This window comes from Dipodomys merriami, unplaced genomic scaffold (assembly GCF_024711535.1).
Source record: "Dipodomys merriami isolate MVZ:Mamm:240054 unplaced genomic scaffold, mDipMer1.0.p SCAF_38, whole genome shotgun sequence".
Lineage (NCBI taxonomy): Eukaryota > Metazoa > Chordata > Mammalia > Rodentia > Heteromyidae > Dipodomys > Dipodomys merriami.
In genome coordinates, this window is record NW_027205381.1 from 10,255,307 (window position 1) to 10,275,910 (window position 20,604).

At 39.0% G+C, this 20,604-nt stretch overlaps 1 protein-coding gene across 6 annotated transcripts in view; it reads right to left on the minus strand.

Annotated features, from left to right (window-relative positions):
- The window catches only part of Fat3 (FAT atypical cadherin 3), a 694,044-nt gene that overhangs the window by 527,064 nt on the left and 146,376 nt on the right, over positions 1-20,604 (minus strand). For all 6 annotated transcript variants that reach the window (XM_069989544.1, XM_069989542.1, XM_069989543.1 and 3 more), the window contains exon 2: positions 12,192-15,497. In XM_069989544.1, coding sequence (XP_069845645.1) covers positions 12,192-15,480 — 3,289 coding nt within the window. In that variant the 5' untranslated portion in view covers positions 15,481-15,497. The remainder of the gene's footprint in view (positions 1-12,191; positions 15,498-20,604) is intronic.

The following is a 20,604-nucleotide window of genomic DNA, read 5'->3' on the forward strand; positions in this document are numbered from 1 at the left end:
TTGGGCTGAACCATGATGTCAGGTTTGTAGCTTACAAATAGCTTATGATGAGACCATAACCACCTGAGGCTGGCTCCTTAGTAAATCTCTCATTTCCATTAAGAGAGTAATAGATGTGTGATAGGCAGTCTCTGGTTGATTTACTCTAAGAAAACAATCCTAACCCAAAATATGTTAGAATGCTATAATTCCTATAATAAAAATTTCTATTTTCAAATAGGAATGTATAAAGTACATATAGTACAAAATGTAGTATATCATATTATTAGTATATATACTAGAGATCACTGGTGCAAATCCTCAAATAAACACTAGCTATCTATTGTAGCTTAACCATTCAGATTCTCCCTCACATGACTGTAAAGCCTCCCTTCAGAACATTGTTCCATTGCTAATATTGCTGGGCAAATACAGAATTAACACAATGCAGTTAAATCAAGTTTCCCTAAAAATAGATCATGGATTTTAACATTTTCATTTGTAGGAGTAATATATTTTAACAACAGGAATTCAAAACTTCTTTTTCTTTTCCTTTCAGCTTTCTCCACATCTCTTTTTTTTTTTTTTTTGCTGGCCAAGGGGCCTGAATTCTGAGCCTGGGTGCTGTCCTTCAGCTCTTCAGCTCAAGGCTAGTGCTCTACCACTTGAGCCACAGCACCACTTCTGGCTTTTTTTGCTTATGTGATGCTGAAGAATTGAACACAGGGCCTCATACATGCAAGGCAAGCACTCTACCACTGAGCCACCTTTCCAGCCCCTCCATTACATTTTGAATCCTAGCATTTTAAGTATTTCCAGGCATTTTCAAGACAGAGTTGAGGTTATATGTAGGAAGGACAGAGTTAAGGTTTTATATAGTCCACATATACTGAGATTATTCATATGGCTCCTCATCAATTCTAAAAGAATCCTTTGGCCATCACCATATAACAACGGCTCCCCAAAACATTGCTACTACACATCCTACTGACACACGATAGCATGGAAGTACTGCAGTTATATGGCTACCCAAAGGATGATGGGGAAACTACACTCAAAATGTTCAGAGCCAGAAGCTAGTCTGAGCAAAATGACCAAATCATTAGTCATGTACACTTGTAATAGGAAGACTTGATTCTTACACAGTCAAAATGAAAATTTCTCTCCTAGATAATGCAGCATACCAGTTATAAATGCACCATGACATTCTTTTATTTAATTGATTCGATTCACAGAACTTGCAGTACTTGGGATATTTTTTGTTTGTTTATGGAGTCCAGACCTTGTGGCGACATCATTAGTAGTCAGAATATCTGTAGCAGCTCATACAAAAAAAAAAAGAAGAAACTTGAAAGAAGTTCTTCTAAATTGGACAGCAATGTTGAAAATTTACATAGCATATGTATATTTGATATTCATGTATATTTATGAATACAAGTTGTGACTCTGGGAAAACATTTCTGAGAAAAACAATTTCATCAACCACACTGTGGAAAGTGTAAACATTCTTCCTATACTTTTATACAAAAATTGTCACAAAGTTGTCCTGTGTACAGGCAGAAAGAAAAAAAAGACACAAAAATAATGTGGAGAAAAGTATTTAAGAGTTTTGTTATATATTTGATCAGTAAACATTTTTTCTACGTTTTGTGATGTGGATGCTATTTGTTGACTTCTAAATTTGTTACTCTAAATTTCTTTCTTAGTCTAAACAATTCCAATAGAGTTATTCAACTTGCTTACTTATTTTTTAACTTTTTATTCCTTTTTTCCCCTTGAACCAGTCACACAGCTCTGAGCTTTAAGCCCCACAGAACCTAAGTTCGTTTCTAGGTCTTGGTACCCCTCCCCACTAAGGACTAATGCATCATCAGCTTATTTTAACACTACAGTTTTCTGCCACACTGTCTTGTCTCCAACTGGAATTTGTAAAAGTCATCCCAGGATGCAAGAGGCTGACACAAGGTCACAATAAACATGATGAATGGCTATAAAACACTTATTTATTCAGTGTCACTTGTATACTATACAGCTTGCAATTACATGCTTTTCCGTCGTTATACCAGCCCTTGACTTAATCATCTGTCCATCCTCTTCAGGGTCAAGCTCTGCATTAGGGAAAAGCATTTGCACAATAAGTACTGAGCTAAAGAAAGGAAGAGAATGAGGGTAAGAGAAAAGGAAGAAGGTAAAGAGAGAAGGAGGAAGGAGAGACAGACCTTGAGGAAGTAAATGTAGAACAAAATGATGAAACAGTTTAACCTTCACAGATTTTGTAAGCAAACCAGAAAGTCTTTAACCTTTTTTTGCCATATGCTTTTTTTTTTTTTTGGCAGTAGTAGAGTTTGAGTTCAGGGACTTGTATGTGCTGAGCATGCTTGTGTGGTGCTCTACCACTGAGCTATAGCTCCAATCTAGTTGACGATGTTTATTTTGGAAATAGAGAAGCATGGGCCTCTCTTCAACCTGTGAGTTTCGACTATAATCCTTCAGATCTTAGCCCCCTGAGTAGCTAGCATTACAGATGTGAGACACTAGTGCCTGGATCACAATGTGTGTGTGTGTGTGTGTGTGTGTGTGTGTGTGTGTGTGTGTGTGTGTGTGTGTGTGTGTGTGTGTGTGTGTGCTTTACCTTAATTTTTTATCTTAATTTCCTCCAATTTTACCTACATTTTAGGTCAAGACATTTCATATTCAATGCTATTTTCCTAAGTATTTTTTTCAGAAGAACTTTGTTTTTTAAAAGCAGCCATAAAATTAACTGTGCTATGCAAATTAAATCTAAATTTAATTACAAAGAGTGGCACAAAGAATCTCTAAATCCTACAATGTCCAATGGGAATATTTGGAAAGCACTATCATATTCAATAACTCATATACCCAGAATGTAATATAAATTGAACTGAATTCTACATACAACTATGTAAATTCTATTGATAAGAAAAGCTTTCATAAAAATTGGCAAGCTAAAAATAACAGTTTACAGTCCCATTTTGTGCTTTTCAATGAAACATTGTAAATGTAGTAAGAGTGCATAAATATTTACCAAATTCTCCAATTCTTTCAACTTTAATGATAAAAGAAAATAATATTAAGTATGTTTACATGACACCTGCCAGAAATAAGAATCATTTTTAAAAAGACAGATCTTAGATCCAGGCTATTATCAAAGTCACAGAGGACAAGAAATTCATCCCAATACCATGGGAATAGCCACTAATATATGAAGCAATCATTTGGTATATTACAGCCTCTACTGACTATGCCTCTAAAGTTTCACTTTGTTAATAAAACAAATAAAAATAACATGGCATCACTGGGCACTGGGGAAATAAGGACCCTGACCTGAAGGGCCAGTGAGTCACTAGAAAGTCCATTTGTAAATGTAAAAGGAAGACCACTTACAGGGAAAAGACCACACACATTTGTGTACTATTGGCCTACTGTCCTATTTAGATTATATCTTTATAGCTGTCATTATTTTCATCATTTACTGGTTATACAGAGAAAAACAGCACTCAAGCTTGATACACAATGCAGACAATATTACAGATTTGTATGAACAGTCTTCTATTAAAATTTCAGCTGTCATTATCCCACAATTAAGAAGAGGTCAAGAAAAAGGCACCTGCTGAAAGTAGTAATGAAACATGCTAGTCATTATTTTCCAGAAGCTTCTAGTCCTTTTTACCACCTGGCTTACATGACAACTCCTAAGTTCATCAAAATGTTGTGGAGTGTTCAGGGGTCCTCTGGGAAACATTTTTTTGTCTTGCATAATTATGGTCAGAAAAGTCTTAGGCCAAGAAAAGTTTCTACTGTTACTTGATCATAACTTCATTACTCTCTTGTGCTTGCTCTGAGTCCAAGGAGAAAAGGGTAAGAATGTGCCAAAATTCAATGAACTTCTTTTGCTATAAATAAAATACATATACATATATTTATTTATATATCCTTTCAAATAAAAAACAAAGACAGTAAACACACTTTAGTCTGTGTTTTTCATGTATTACAACAAAAACAAATAGCATCTGTTATATTCCTCAGCCTATCAAAGAGGAGATACCAGGCAAATCTGAATGGGAAAAAAGCTAGAAAAGGAATGTAGAAAGATTAACAACCATACATAGTATAAACATGATTTCTGGGGCCTCTAAGTATAACCGAAAGGAAGCTTGTTATTTATAGTATGTGAGAGACACATTGCTATGGGGATTAATCATCCTATTAATATTTGGGCTGAAGCTCATGGTTCCTGCAATGACAAAAGCACCTTACTTTTTGTGACAACACAGCTTTTGAAACTTGTGGGTTTTATGTACCTTTCTTAACTACCTGATAATCAGAGACAGCATACAAATAATGTCCGACATTGCATCGGTAGTAAGTAAACAGTTCCTCTGCTGAAATAGCTACATAAATGTGACTCACTTGGATGACTTTATTCTTTCCTTGAAAGTTGGATTAAATGATCAAAGCAAAGCATCATGATGTCTGAAAGGTTGAAAGATCCTAGAACCATATCACACAGGGCAACACCTACTTTTTATTTTAATTCTGTTACTAGGGCTTGAACTCTGGGTCTTATACTCTCTCTTGACTTTTTCCCTGAAGGCTGGGACTCAACCACTTTGGACCACACATTTAACTTTTTGCTGATTCACTGGAAATAAAAGTTTCCTAACTTCTGTGCCCGAGCTATCATTGAATTATATTTGTCAGACCTGAGCCCCCTGAGTAACTAGGATTACAGGCATGAGCCACAGGCACATGGTCTCTACCTTTCTTGTCTGGTGGGAAAGGCTCTTAGCAAAGCCAAAGCTAACCTTTGATGATAGAAAACAAGTAGAAAGTACAAGTTAGATGGGGAGATCATGTCCTCTGTCTTCCTTTTCTTACCTTAGAAAATAAAGCACTGAATAATGGTTAACTCTCTATATTTTCCCCAGGGCTCTCACACATTAGAGCAGTTAATGAAACTGCGGTTAATATAAATAGCTAAAACATCAGTCCCCAAGCCATATTTACACTTGAAATTTATTTTAGAAATATTTATAAAAGAATACTATTTTAATAGACAAGATCTGGCAGGAAACAGATGTCATGCTCATACTTGATAACGAAGAAATGACTACACCACTTACAAAGCTATGCAAGGGGCTTAGGAAAAATATGAACAAACAAAAAAAAAGTAGTACAGCTGCAAGGTTAGTAACATCAAGGAACTATTTCCACACACTGCTCAAGAGATGCAGTCAGCCTACACAGTAGCCAGTATGGACAAAGTCAAAGGGCTCAATACCCCGATCCAACTCCTGTTCTTCCTGCTTAAGCTGCTACCAATATCAGAAAGCAATGAGCCAAATGATAGGGGAGGGGGAGGTCAGTCGCCTGGACTACTGAGGGCAGAAGGAAGGGTAGAGAGTGGAAAGATCGCACACATCATTAAACATATTTATAAGGATATATATATATATATATATATATATATATCTTTTGATGGAATAATCTATCTCCAAAGATGGTACTGATGGATGTGTCTGAGAAACTTTGTTTTGATTATTTATCTTAATCCAGATACGTATGAGGTCTTTTAAGCCTCTTAAGAGAATTCTATAAAACAAAAACAAAAAGAAAAAGGACATTCAATGTTCAAATAAGTTGAAAACATGCTTGTTAGCTCTTCAGTACAAAGCAAGATCAATGTAACAACATATGCACGATGCCTATGTGTTTCTCTTCATGGAACATCAAATGTGTAAAAAATAAGGAAATAATATTCATACCTCATGGAATAACTAAATGTATCCATGTCTACATTTCATATGTAGATAAGTGGTGCTGAGTAAATGTGAATTTATGTTGTTATGGTCACCAGCACGTCATGATCACCTGCACCAGCATTCAGATCTCCCAGATAGACAGGGACACTTCCCACCATGAATGCCTATGCTGCACCTCTGCACCACAAGCACCTGGCTCAGTGGCTTCCACTGAGCCAACTGGTGTTCTGCTAGTGCTGCTGAATGTAGCAAGGAGTGAGAGATATCTTAGGAATGGCAGGCTATCCTTCTGTTTGGTGGCTATTCATTCCTGTCCACCCCTCTCTCCTAGACGAAGAGTGTATAATGAATGTCTCTGTACACACTTCCATGCACAACAGAGGTTTGGACCCCACAGTTCCAGAAGTTGGCAAGTACAAGGTCATGGTGACAGAAGAGGTGGTGATGGAAGAATTCTTCATAAATGGTACCTTCCAGACAGGTCCCCATACAGCAAAGGGGCAGGTACATTCACCTGAATTATTTGTAGGGATACTAACTAAGATGATTCTGTATGTAAGAACGTTTCTGTTAATTTCCCAAATTGTCCACCTCCTTAATAACACACTGGGTATTAAATTACAACCCATAAATTCTGAGATGTTACCAACATTCATATTACAGCAAGGAATGCTTTCTGTAGAAATGCTGGGTTTAGCTTCATGGCTTGCTCTGACTACTGGGATATAGACCAATTCTGAGTGGAAGCTTTAAGGGGCAATACAAATCTTCAGCATCTTTCTTATGCGTCTGCAGGACAGATTGAAGTTGGACAGATTGGAATTGGAAGATATGTAGACCAATCCACAGTCTGCAACCATACTGCTTCACCTATTTTCAGACTCCAGGACAAGAAAAAAAATCTATCTATCTCTCTATCTATCTAGATAGAGAGAGAGAGAGATTTCAATAAGCCAGTTTAATTTAAGATTATTTTATGAAGTAAAACAGGAAAACATGAACTATTACAAATGCTTAACACCATTATAATGGGCTGGTAGAGTGGGAATTGAGAAATAACATAATATTTATACTTCACTGAAATTCAAATTTTAGCACTGTCAACAATATGACTATGTTTAAGAAAACTTTGCTGGATTACTCTGACAATTTGAAGCAATACTTTAAAACCAAAGTTTCTGGGGCACATAGATCCTTAATAAAAAAGAAGGAATAACTGGTAATCACAAATGGTACAGTATCTTCTCAATTATCTATATTTCCTAAACTAAAAAAAGTTCATCTGAGTCAAATATTTCTTAACTTCATATAAATAAAATTCTAAAGCTACTGTTCAAGTTTGTAGCTTACAAAATAATCTAGTAGAAAAAGTTTAAAATACATATGTGCTCTTTTTAAAAAACCTTCTAATACCACTGAGTAGCTAAAAACATGAATTCCTGTTGTGCTGAAGAATAAGAACGCGTGCTTTGTGAAGGAAAAAGTGATTAAATTGCATTTTACGGGATGGTGATTTAAATTGTGATCAAATCCAACGTGGATAGGGGCAGGCACAGTTAATCCATTTACTGTGAAACTTAGTAAACACTTATTAATGCCTGTGCATGGTAAAGAATTTCAAAGACATGGTTTTGTTCACTCAGCTCCAAAAAAAGTCAAGAACATAAAACTTCTAAATGCATCAAGTAATCCCAGCATATGCTCTTTTGCAAAACAGAAGCCCCACAATTACTGAAGCACAGAAATAAATTCTGGATCCATTGGGAAGGCATTGCATTGAAGAAAAGACCGCCAATGATGAATAATAAAACATTTATTTGGGATTGTAAAACTTGATTAGAAAAGAAAAGCATCTAAAACATGAGTTAGATTTTACTTTTCATAAAAAGAAGGAAAAGACTTTACAGAATGATATAACCTGGTAAGGCCCTCTCTCCTAGGGCCTCAAGCAAATTTGCTAGAACTCCGCCTGGAGTCCTAGCTACTCAGGAGGCTGAGATCATGGTTTGAAGCCAGTATGGTCAAGAAAGTCCATGAGCCTCTCTCTTGAATTAATCATCAGAAAACTAGAAGTGGTACTGTGGTTCAAAGTGGTAAAGAGCTAACTTTGAGGAAAAAAGCTCAGGGACAGTGCCCAGGCCTGAGTTCAAACCCCAGGACTGACAAACAAACAAAAATCTTTGGGACTTTGGCCTAGGAATATGAATTGTTAGCAAATTCTCCAGTGATTCAGGTATATTCTAAATTTGAGAGTCAGTAACTAATGTTGAATAATTGAGTAATCTTTGGTAGCTGACTTACAAATTTTAATAGGCAGAAATTTTTAAAGACAAAACTCCAAACAAATTTAGGCCATCCCATGCCCACAGGTCAAGAGACAAAGGAGTCTGCACCAATATCTCAGGAAGAGCAACAGGGCTAAGTAGCTGTCCATTAAGCCTGCACTTTGAATTTTAGTGCTTAGGTCTAGAGGCACAGAGCTAATAAGACTCTTAAAGAGTGATATAAACCTCACTGCCCAGTGATAGCTACTTTTGTTGAACATTCAATTGCCAAAGTTCTCATCTACCCCTCAATCCCCTGGCATAAATCCAGGCCATCATTACTGACAACCTCTAGGGTGAGATCTTAAAAAACATAAGTAGTAAGAGGAAGAAAGAAAAAAAAACTCTTAAAAAAAAAGAAAAAAAAAGTAAAAACTCTAAATCCAAATCTAATTTTCTGCAAAATGGTGAAATACTAACCCTAGTTTTATTGCCTGAGAGCAGAGCTCAAATGAAATAAATGATACAAAGGAAAGCAAATTGCTACTGCAGGGTTTTCTTTTTTCAATTAAAACAAAAATCCCTCACCCAGGGGCTCACACCTGTAATCCTAGCTACTCAGGAGGCTGAGATCTGAGGATCACAGTTCAAAGACAGCTCAGGCAGGAAAGTCCATGAGACTCTTATCTCCTATAAAAATCACCAGAAAACTGGAAGTGCCACTGTGGCTCAAGTGGTAGAGTGCTAGCCTTAAGCTGAAGAGCTGAGGGACAGCATCTAGGCCCAGAGATCAAGCCCCACGACCGACCAAAAAAAAATCCCTCTGAGAATGTATGCATAAAACATTTGTAATGAATGTGAAAGAAAAGAGCACTAGGTTAGGACTTGGCTTCTAGGTTCAGTTCATGTAACTCATATGTAGTTAACATGGGGAAGTAACCCTGTAGTATTCACTGAGCTGGTTGATGCAAAGGAGTTAACATTTGTAGAGAAGAACCTTTAAAGTCATGAAGCAATGCCAAAATGTGAGTGACATTATTATATTATCACCACTGATGGCAAAAATGTATTTCATCCTTTCTTGAATGCAATAGAAAAAATATATGGAAATCAGCATTTTGTGTGCTTAAATTCAGGGCCTGAGTGCTGTCCATGAGTTTTCTGGCACCAGGCTAGTGCTCTACTACTTAAGCCACACTCCACTTCCAGCTTTTTGGTCATTAAATGGAGATCAGAGTCCTACATACTTTCTTTCCTAGGCTTGTTTCGAACTGTGATTCTCTTCACACTGTAGCCCCCAGAGTAAATAGGATTACAGACTACAGACAGTACCTAGTCTTTATATTTTTTCTTTTCCTTTTATTTTTTTGACAGAGATGAATCAGAATCTTGAAGCTAAGACAAAAAATATACAGGCAATTTCCATAGCTGAAACTATGCACACATTTTCTTAAAACAAGACCCCAGGTAAAAACAGTAGAACACCACATACGGGAAACACAAACCACGCAATAAATAGCTGCATCAAGTAAGACTAACATGCAACTTCCCAATAAAATAACTTGATGTGATATGACAAAGTTCTCTAGGTAGCAGGAGTTAGTAATTCAGCTTGACATGTCCCCATTTCCCATGACCTACCCACATCTACTTGAATCACCAACTGAGCTTTGACATCAGAGAATCTAATGAACAGTGGGTGTACACAAAGAAAAGAGGAAAGGTAATCAGTGTTCTGTGACACTATCTGGGTCACTTAGAGATCTTAGATCAACATCAAATTTAAGCAGACTTAGAAACCTTCAAGGCAACCCATACTTATGTTCCAGTTGGAGGCTGTTACTCAAAGCTAAGTTTGAAACTAACCTCCAAGTATCCCCATCTTCTCAGAACCTCAGTATTGAGATCATGCTTATTAGTCCTACCTCATGAGGAAGATGGGAGCATTGAATAAGATACTACTGTCAAAACTTCTGTATAGTTTCAACCAAGTCTTTAGTATTAGAAGTAAAGTTTTAGAACAAAGTAGGCATTAAAGAAGATTAATTCCCTCTTCTCTTGATTTTTACTTGATGTGGAATACATTTCAACCAAATTATTGGAAATAATACAACATATGTCTAAATCAAAACTTTAATTTTGAACTTTGAACTTTTCCTTATGATACTAAAAAGCATTTATATGATTACTACTGGCAATAATTAATGTCTATTAAACAAAAGCACAGTCTAAATTTGAGATAGTATATATACAATTAATTTTCATTCAATGTTTAATAATTTTTTAATTCATTTTCTAACATTACGAGTATATTGTATGTACTCTACAATGCTATAACTTCCTACAAGCCCTTCTAATCACTATCAAAACTTAGACCATGGTAGATCAAATGTGTGCCTCTCTTAAAAATGGGCGCTGGTGGCTCATGCCTGAAATCCTAGCTACTCAGGAGGCTGAGATCTGAGGATCGCAGTTCAAAGCCAGCCCAGGCAGGAAAGTCTATGAGACTCTTATCTCCAATAAACCACTGCGGCTCAAGTGGTAGAGTGCTGACCTTGAGCTGAAGAGTGCAGGGACAGCACCCAGGCCCAGAGTTCAAGCCCCATGACCACCAAAATAAAGGGGGGGAGTATGTGGGAAATCATTAGATATAAATGCGATGGGGCGGGGAGAGGCCCTCATGATAGCAATAGTGCCCTTATAGAAAAAAAAGAGACCAAAACTCTGTTTTTCTAGCATGGAGGACACAGCAATAAGTCATCAGTTTATAAGCCCAGAGGCAGGCCTTCATGTTAACTTTAATGGTCACCTGATCTCAGATTTCTAGCCTCTACAACTGAGAGAAATGAGCATCTGCTGTTTAAAAGCCATTTCAGTTTATTTTGTACCATCCTGAACTGACCATGATACCAAATAAAACACTTAAAAATGTTGTAGACCTTTAGATAACAAATACAAATTTGCACTAAAACTACAAAGTATTAACATTAGCACTTGTACAAGAATAGAGAACACAGCTGCCTCTTTTGAGCTGTCTGGAAACTACTAAGAAAAAAAAGGAAGAGTGCTAAGAAAGGAAGACTTACATGAGTATCTAGACACATGTACATTTAAAGGCAAGCAATGACAAATTTTAATACTAATATCTACAATGAAAGATAAACAGGTAGGGGCAATAAAATATTGGGACAATTTTGTTCCCTATTGTTTTTTATTGTAAAAATACTGTACAGAGGGGTTACAGTTACATGAGTAAGGTAATGAGTACTTTTCCTATGAAGCATTGTTACCCCCTCCTTTGTTTTTCCCCTACCATCCCTTCCCAACCCACCTCCCCAACTCCTTCCTTCCCCCTCATGTTGTAAAGTTTATTTTCAACATAGTGTTTTGTACATCTCATTGAGATAGTATATATATAATTAATTTTCGGTCAATGTGTAATAATTTTTTAAAAATTCATTTTCTAACATTACGGATATATTATATGTAACTCTACAATGCTATAACTTCCTACAAGCCCTTCTAATCACTATTAAAACTTAGGCCATGGTAGATCAAATGTGTGCATCTCTTAACGTTCTATAAAAATCCATGATTTCAAAAAATGTCTTAAAGTCAACTCATAAATAAAATTAACAATATGCTTCCTGTGTTCTATTATTTAACATCTGTAAAAGCATAATCCCATGTATTAATAAAGCATAAACAACGTGAATATCCATCCTTCAAGGATGAGATATGCCCATTAAACACGAAAGACCAAGCAAACAAAGCAACAGCACTCCAGCAATAAGGAAAGGAAGATTCTTATATAAGATCCATTTGAAAATCAATTTCACAGTTCTAATCTAAAACCAATCCCAACTTAATTGACTTTATCAGGACCAATCATTTAGCTAGGGTCAGAGGGACAATCTACAGAAGTTACAATTACTCACGCTTATCAAAAGATAACCTGGAAGCAGGATTGCTGAGCAAGAGAAAGCACACCACAGAACTGGGACTTGCACTGTATCACAGACCTTCTAGCAAAGCAACACTCTCCAAATTGAGCTTTGCAACGTATACACCAAATACCAAGTCACTTGTGGAGCTATTTAAGTGAGGAAACAGGCCTCTCTTTTCCTGTGTTGATGGTTTGAGAGAAACAACATGTGTGACTTACCACTCTCATCATCTATATTGAACCGCCCAAGACCGCTGCCATCCCTGATGGAGTACTGGATCTCTCCATCCCTCCCAGAGTCTTCGTCCAGAGCTGTCACCTGTAGGACACTTGTTCCAATGCGAGAGTTTTCTTTTACAGATCCAACGACAGCAAAATCTGGGAAATAGGGGGTGTGGAGATTTTCATTGACATCCACCACTTCTACTTCAACAAAAGAAACAGAGGAAAGAGACACGGGTCGCCCTTTGTCTTTGGCCCGAACTGTAAGGTTGTAGAACTGGTGTTTCTCATAGTCAAGCTCTTTGCTCAAGCGGATGGCCCCACTCACTTTATCTATTTCAAATTTCCCATTATAGTCATTGACCAAAGAATAGCGCACTTGGCCCCCCAACCCCAGGTCTGGATCACGGGTCTCCAGCCATGCAATAACGGTGCCCACTGGGAGGTCCTCCAGAACCTTCACACTGTAGCTACTGGGAATGAAAGCTGGAGAGCAGTCATTGACATCGTCCAAAAAGACCTTCAGGGTGACAACGGAAAACAGTTGCTCACCACTCTCTGCCTTGTCTCTGGCTTCTATTTTCAAGGAATAATTGGCTTTGAATTCTCGGTCCAGTTGGTCAGCTACATAAACGATTCCCGTTGAGCTATTGATGGCAAACTGCTGTGTATCCGTCAAGACTGAGTAAGTCACTTCACCATTAGGACCCAAGTCTTTGTCTCTGGCCTCCACTTGAATGATCTCAGTCCCAATACTTGAACTTTCAAGAATGTTAACTGAGTAGCTGTCTTGAAGAAATACTGGACTGTTGTCATTGGCATCCTCCACATTGATGGTCAGCAGCCTCCATGATGATTTTTGTGGGTTGCCTAGGTCATAGATGGTGATGTTAAGGAGATAGAGGTCTGTGTGCTCTCGATCCATGGGCATAAGGACTTTGAGTTGCCCAGTCTCCATGTCAATAGTAAAGCAGCTATCTGTATTTCCATCTGATATTGTGAATAGCACCTTCCCGTTGAAGCCAGCATCAGCATCATAGGCTTTGATCTTCAGGATGTTAGCACCAACGGGCAGATCCTCCTTCACAGCCACATCAGAGGGAAAGGACTTGTCAAAATGTGGCCCTTGCCTATTAATCGAATAGAAGTCAAGAAATCCATCTTCCACATGCAGCTTTCCATTTGCTTTGGCTTTAATGAGTAATTTTTCTGCCAGTCTCTGAGCCACCCGAGTTTCTCTGCAACTGAAGCTCTTTGAAGACGCTCTTCCATGGAGCACAGAAATATTAATAGCCATGGGGTCTGCAAAATTCTCCCCATCTGTCGCTGTAATTCTGAGGGCAAAATTGCCATTTTTCATGCCGGAATTCATCAGTGACTTTTTAAGCTGTAAAACACCAGAGTCTGGGTTTAAATAAAAGAAACCAAGTTCATTTCCAGAAATGATTTTGTACTTTACAAGTTCAAGTTCATCAATATCGATTGCTGAGACAGCAGTGATGTGACCCCCGACTGGAAAGTCATAGGAAATAACTCCCTGGCAAGCCACTTTTTCAAAGAGAGGGCTGTTGTCGTTCACATTTCCTACCCGAATGGTCACATTGACCTCGCTCTCGTGGCGGTACGGCGAACCCCAGTCAGAGGCTCTCACGATGAACCTGTACGTCTCTGGAGAGGATTCAAAATCCAATTCTTCAGTTGTGCTAATAACACCTGTAAACTGGTTAATGGCAAATGGTAACAGATTTAGGCTGGCAATACTGTAAGTGATGTACCCATTCTCTCCTTTATCCTTGTCAGAAGCAGAGACAGTTAAGACACTTGTCCCTACTGGGACACTTTCATTCACAAAAATGTCATACAACGGCTGCTGAAATTCTGGGGTATGGTCATTTGCATCTTCTATGCCAATGGTAACTTGTGCTTTTAAATCCCGTTCCTTGTTTGTCACTTCCAGTTTGTATACTTCTTTCTTGACAGTATTCAGTGGCTGGGCTGTAACAATCAGGCCTGACCGAGGATTTATTTTAAAGTATTCGGCATCCTCACCAGGAGATAGTTCGTATTCCACATCTCGGGGTTCAGGACTTAATTTTACTATAGCAACCACAACCCCAGGAGGGGAGAATTCACTTATACTCACATCGTAGGTTTCTTGCTCAAATCTAACTTTGACAGCATCTCTCTTGGGGTTCGTGATGTAGACTGTCTTTAGTGCTGAAAATTTCTGAGGTGACCCCTTGTCTTTTGCTTGAAGAGTGAGATTATAGCCATAGGAGAAGCTTGCCCAGTCAACCGGCTTCCTCTCCTTGATTTTATACTCATTCATCCACTTCCCTTCTTTCACCAGGAAGAACTGATCTAAAGGGTCCCCTGCAACAATGGAAACAGATTCAATCTCTCCATTGGCTCCTTCATCCGGATCCTCAACAGTCACCACTGCATACGTGGGCTCCCGGTCCAGGGAGAAAGGGACGTGAGTGACAACATGGATGGCTGGGGCGTGTTCATTTACACGTTCAATGTGAACATAAAGCTTTGCGGTACTGCTCACTCCATTGTTACCATAGAGTTTCATCCCTCTGTCAACCGCCAGAATTTCCAGATCATACCTGTTTTTCTCATCATAATTTAACCGTCCACTCAACGAAATGACACCACTTGTGGGATGAACTGAAAAGAGATCAACTTTGTTTTTAAAGTAATAGTAGAATTCTCCATTGGATCCAATATCTGCATCTGTTGCTGTGACCTGGGCTACGCTAGTCCTCAGGGGTGTGCTTTCTGCTATTGTAACCGAGTACGTTGTCGGGGAGAACAGAGGTCTCAGGTCATTCATGTCTAAAACCTGGATGTTCACTTTGGTCCATGCTTCCAAATCCTCTCCTCTGACAGAACCTTTTACCATCAATAAATAATTGTCCTGAATTTCCCTATTCAATATGGCAGAATTGCCACCCTTAGTTCTTATCCGGAGAAAACAGAAATCGGCAATGACCACTTCCTCAGCTTTGAAAAAGCCTTCCTCATCTCCTGATACAATTCTGTATTTGACATCCCAGGAGAGGTCCATCAAGGTGATGCCCATTCTACTCTGGCTGTTGACATAGGTCCTGGCTGCTGAGTTCTCATGCACTGTAGCATTATACATGGGGCGTGTGAAGTGGAGGCCCCGCTGGCCGGTCCCGGGCAGCCCCTGGGAGACGGTGGCCAACAACTTGAGGAGCAGCAGGATGAGGCAAGAAGGAGGGCGCGCACCCACACAGAGTCCCATAATCACATCCATTGCATCATCTTTCCATTCTGCAGGGAGAAACACAGAGAGAAAAAAGACCAATTAAATTAGAAGAGGAGAGAAGGATTAGGAAACTGATATGAAGTGTGTGTGTGTGTGTGTGTGTGTGTGTGTGTGTGTGTGTGTGTGTGTGTGTGTGTATGTACACAAGCATGCCAGTACTGGGGCTTGAACTCACAGACTCACACTTTTGCTTGGGTTTTTCTCTAATGCTGGCATTCTACCACTTGAACCAAATCTCTACTTCTGGCTTTCTGCTGGTTACTTGGAGATAGGAGTTTCACAAACTTTTCTGCCTGGACTGGCTTTAAACCAAGAAACTCAAATCTCAACCTCAGAAGAAAAAGTTATTATAGGTGTGAGTCACTAGTGCTCACACTTGGTGGAAGCAGACAGTTTTTAATATAATATAAAAGACAATTTTAATGTAAAATACAGTTTTAATATAATATAAAATCTAGAAAAAGCAAGAAACTTTTAGTTAAAATTTATTTTAAAAACAACTAAGTGAGCTGGGAAGGTGGCTCAGTGGTAGAGCGCTTGCCTTGCATGCATGAGGCCCTGGGTTCGATTCCTCAGCACCACATAAACAAAAAGAAAAAAGCCGGAAGTGGTGCTGTGGCTCAAGTGGTAGAGCACTAGCCTTGAGCTGAAGAGCTGAGGGACAGCACCCAGGCCCAGAGTTCAGGCCCCATGACCGGAACCAAAAAACAAAACAAAACAAAACAAAAACAACTAAGTGACCAAAAGTAATACTTTCAGTCAAAAAAAATGTGATAAAAGCCAGTGCCCACTGGTGACTCTTGCCTGTCATCCTATCTACTCAAGAGGCTGAGATCTGAGAATGGTGGTTTGAAATAGCTAGAGCAGGAAAGTCAGTGAGATTCTTATTTCCAATTAACCTCCAAAAAAAGCTGGAAGTACAGTTGTGGTTCAAGTGATAGAATTCTAACTTTGAGCACAAAAGCTCAGGAGCAGTGCCCAGGCCTGAGTTCAAGCCTCAGGACTGGTACGTGCACACACACACACACACACACACACTCACACACACACACACACACACACACACACACAAACACACACTCACACACACACATCCCCTACTAAAAGTGAACATCTTAAACATTACACATTCTTGATAAACATAAGAGAGACTCTTGAGATCAGAACAGAGTAGTAGAAGGTTTGATGATGACTCAAATGCCTCAGTCCGCTCTAACATCCTATGCAAACACAGCAAAGTAGCAGAGGTCTTCTAAACTCCACTCTGACCATGGTAGAGTGAGGCAGGCTCTTGAAGGTAGATGCACATGCCTCGCTCCAATTTGATAAGGAAAATCCAGGAGCATCTCAGTCCTCCAATGAAATGCATGTCAGTGTCTACCTCTTTTTCCATTCATTACCATAAACAGCAGAGATTGCCTAAGAGAAAAATTCTGTTGACACTTATCCAGAACAGTCCAAACTCCATTGCCATCAGGGAGAAAAACCTACCCCATGATCAGTGTGGCTTAGCAGATTCTGTACCTCTGCCTTCCTCCTGTAGCCATCCTGAAGGAAAGCTGATGCCATGTGTGTGTGTGTGTGTGTGTGTGTGTGTGTGTGTGTGTGTGTGTGTGTGTGTGTGTGTGTGTGTGTGTGTGTGTGTGTGTGTGTGATACTATTGTACCCCCCACATCCAATACAAAACAGTTGGCAACCATATTGGTTTGCTGAATACAACGTAACTGTTTGGAGATAGGTCAGCTACAAGGAAAGAAAGCCAAAACCACCCTCTCCTAGTAGTGCCCTGGAGAACACCCATACCTTGTATCTCCTTCCCAGGAGGAATACCCTCCTTGTGGTTAGTTTGTGGTTAGAATTTCTTCCTAGGAGGTAGAAAACCATAGGCCAGTTTTAACCCTAGGATGACTTACGTGCAACAGAAATGTCTGTGTTCTGGTGATATTTTCAGAAGGCTTCATGCATATAGACTATGTCTTATCCATTCTCTTAAAATTGTGGGATGGCAATCTTACACATGCTTAAATTTCTTCTAAAAAGCTATTGATTCATGATCTCTTTTTTTAATATCAGCACATTTCTATTAGTATACACTTTTTCTATATTCCTTAAACCCCAAAGAGCTAGAAATTGGCAGCAAACACTTGATTCCTAAGTGCCCAGCTCAACCCTCCCACTTAATGGAATATTTTCATTTTCTCATTTTCTCTGTTCAACTCCTTCCTTTGGTACTTTGGTACTTTGCGTGTGTGTGTGTGTGTGTGTGTGTGTGTGTGTGTGTGTGTGTGTGTGTATGTGTGTGTGTGTGTGTGTGTGTGTGTGTGTGGTGTATCTGTGTCTGTGTCCCCTCTCAATCCCTTATCCAGGACACCAAGAATCAAGACTGACCACCATAAACAGTATAGATGTAATCTGATGTCAGAGCCTTTAATATGTTCACATTTCAAATTCCTCAAAATAAACATATCCTACTTCAAGAAACAAAATCCAAAAATTATATAGCTTAAAATAAACCCTAACAATCACCCACTGCAATCACACGAGTTTCCAGATGAAGCACTAAGAACATTAAAAATAAACAGATTCCCTTGATACCAGGTCTCACATCACTCTGGCTCAGAACTAATATCAAGCTATAATGTGTGACCATAATTAGGGTTCACTGGGTTATGTAGCAATTTTAGATCTGAGTCCCTATCATTTTGGGGGACTATAAATTCTGACACTTCATTACTCCCCCTGGGACTGCTCCTTCCTAGGCAAGTAGCTGACTTTGTAAATTCTACTAAGAATTCTTCAAAGCAAACAATAATGTCATGGTAGGAACACACTTCCTTCAGTTTGACTATTTAACTTGAACACGTTTACATACCACATTTTTTTCCTTCCCACAAAATAAGCCACTAGATATTTTTTGTCTTATAAATCAGAATGAATAGCACTAAATACAGATTGAAAATGCTCCAAAACATGCTTAAATGAATAGTATTGTTATGCATTAAAATTTAGATTTAATTCCAAGAAACTGAAACAGGAGTAAGTTTGTCAACTTCTATGTTGAAGTCAAAATATCTCATATGGCTTTTGTATCTTCCTTTTTGCAGAGGGAGAAAAAAAAAGCCTTATCTGGCACAAAAAATGTTTTGAGCATTTTTTCATTGATTTGAAAATACACAAATGCTAGAAGTTAGGAATTAATATAACTTTGAAATTAAATAATAGAATACATTTTTGGCTGCCACTTCTTTGTCTACTTTTCCCTGCCCTTTATCTTCCTCCTCTTCCTCTTCCTCCTCTCCCACCTCCTCCTTTTCTTTCGTCTTCTTCCTTCTTCCTTCTTTCTACCTTATTCCCATGCCAAGACTATATTTAAACTGAAAAGAAGCAAATATGGCTTTTCCACATTGAGGCCAAACTGTGAAGTTGATAATGGTAGTTAGGATAGTGTTTCAGTTGCTTTGCAGATGGCTGGATTTATTCTATTGTTTTTTCTGGATTGCTTTACAGAAAACACTTTGTTCTCAACCTTAGAGCCAATTTATACAACTTCATACTATAATGGATAACTTTTTATGCAATCTCTGAAGTGATCTAATGTAGTACCGCCTCATCCTGCCCTCTTGCTCTATCAGGATGGATCTTGATGTGGGACTCAGAATGGTACATAGATTTGTCTCTCTAAGAACAAAGAGCCACAGACTTCCAGGGCATGGAGTTGCTGTCACAGAAGCCAAGTAGCCAGCAAGGCTGTGGCTTCCCAGGTGCCTGCACTTGGGTTTTGTAGCCTGGCAATGCTACTCGCTCGACAATAAACACATATTTCATCTCTTCCTGTTACTCATTTTGAAAACTTCATTAGCAAGACATAGAAAGTTCTCCAGAAGGATACTATGAAAGGCTGTGACACAAAAAGAATCATGAAGAAGACCCTCCCCTTCTAGGTGGCCTTGGTATCAAAGCGCTGGGTATTTAAAGTGCAAAAGTACAGATGGGTAAGTGCTGTGGCAACACCATCAGCTACACAAGAACAGTGCCAGTTATAGGAAGCACTGACTACTGGCTGCCTGTGTTTGCCAGCTCTGATATTAACCAGCTGTGCAACTTTGAACAATGTGTTTAAACCTTCAGTGCTGAATTTTTCATCATTAATAGGATCTGAGTTAATAAAGTACTTCATGTGGTTTCTGTTATAGAGTACATATGTAATTGTTAGATATTGTCATGAAGGCATATCTGAGACTACATGATATCTGTGAATCACAGGAGAGAAACTTCACAACCCACTCCACATACTCCTTCCCAACAGGAAAAACCTCAGCACAGGAAAAAGACAGGATATCTTCCTATGACCAAAATCAAAGGATAGTTATAGTTGTCCCAAACGTAAAGAAAGCCTGAGTTCAACCCAACACTTTCTGGCTGTGTGACTTGGGACTAATATTCTAAGTTTCTGAAGTCTCTACTTCTTCTTCTGTAAATGAGTAAATGAAGATTTTAATAGTTCCCACTGTCATGGGAACACTTAGGCTGGGCATAGTGGTACATACCAGTAATCACACCAACTCTTAGAAGCCTAGAGGAGGAAGAAGAGAGGAAAAGAGAGGGAGTAAAGGCAGAAGGAGAGAGGAAGGGGAAGGGGAGGGGAGGAAGGAATGGAAAGTGGAAGCGGAAGGGGAAGTAAAAGGGAAAAGGTATAGCAGGACCTGACACACAGTAATTGTTATAACCAGCATTATAACTAAAATAGAAGTAGGACGACAAATGGAACTAGTGAAACTGCATAGAGGATGGATGATCCTGTGGGTACCGTCTCCATATGAAAGCTACATTCCAGATGTCCCAGAACTGTTCCAGGGGTTGGCATTGATGTCAGAGAGAAGTCCTGAGCATGATGATATGATGATGAATTGTTGTCACAGCTCTGTGATTTCCTCTCCTCCCACTGGCACACTTAACTTGGGTAAGTGCAGCTCCTCCTCAGACCTGATGGTTAATTCCTGGGAGTTTGATCAAGAGTTTTCCTTGTGAGGCTGAGTCCCAGAACGGCCAGGTCCTGCCAGGCCCCACATCCCAGTGCAGCCCACGCCAATACTGCTCAAATTACCCTCCTCA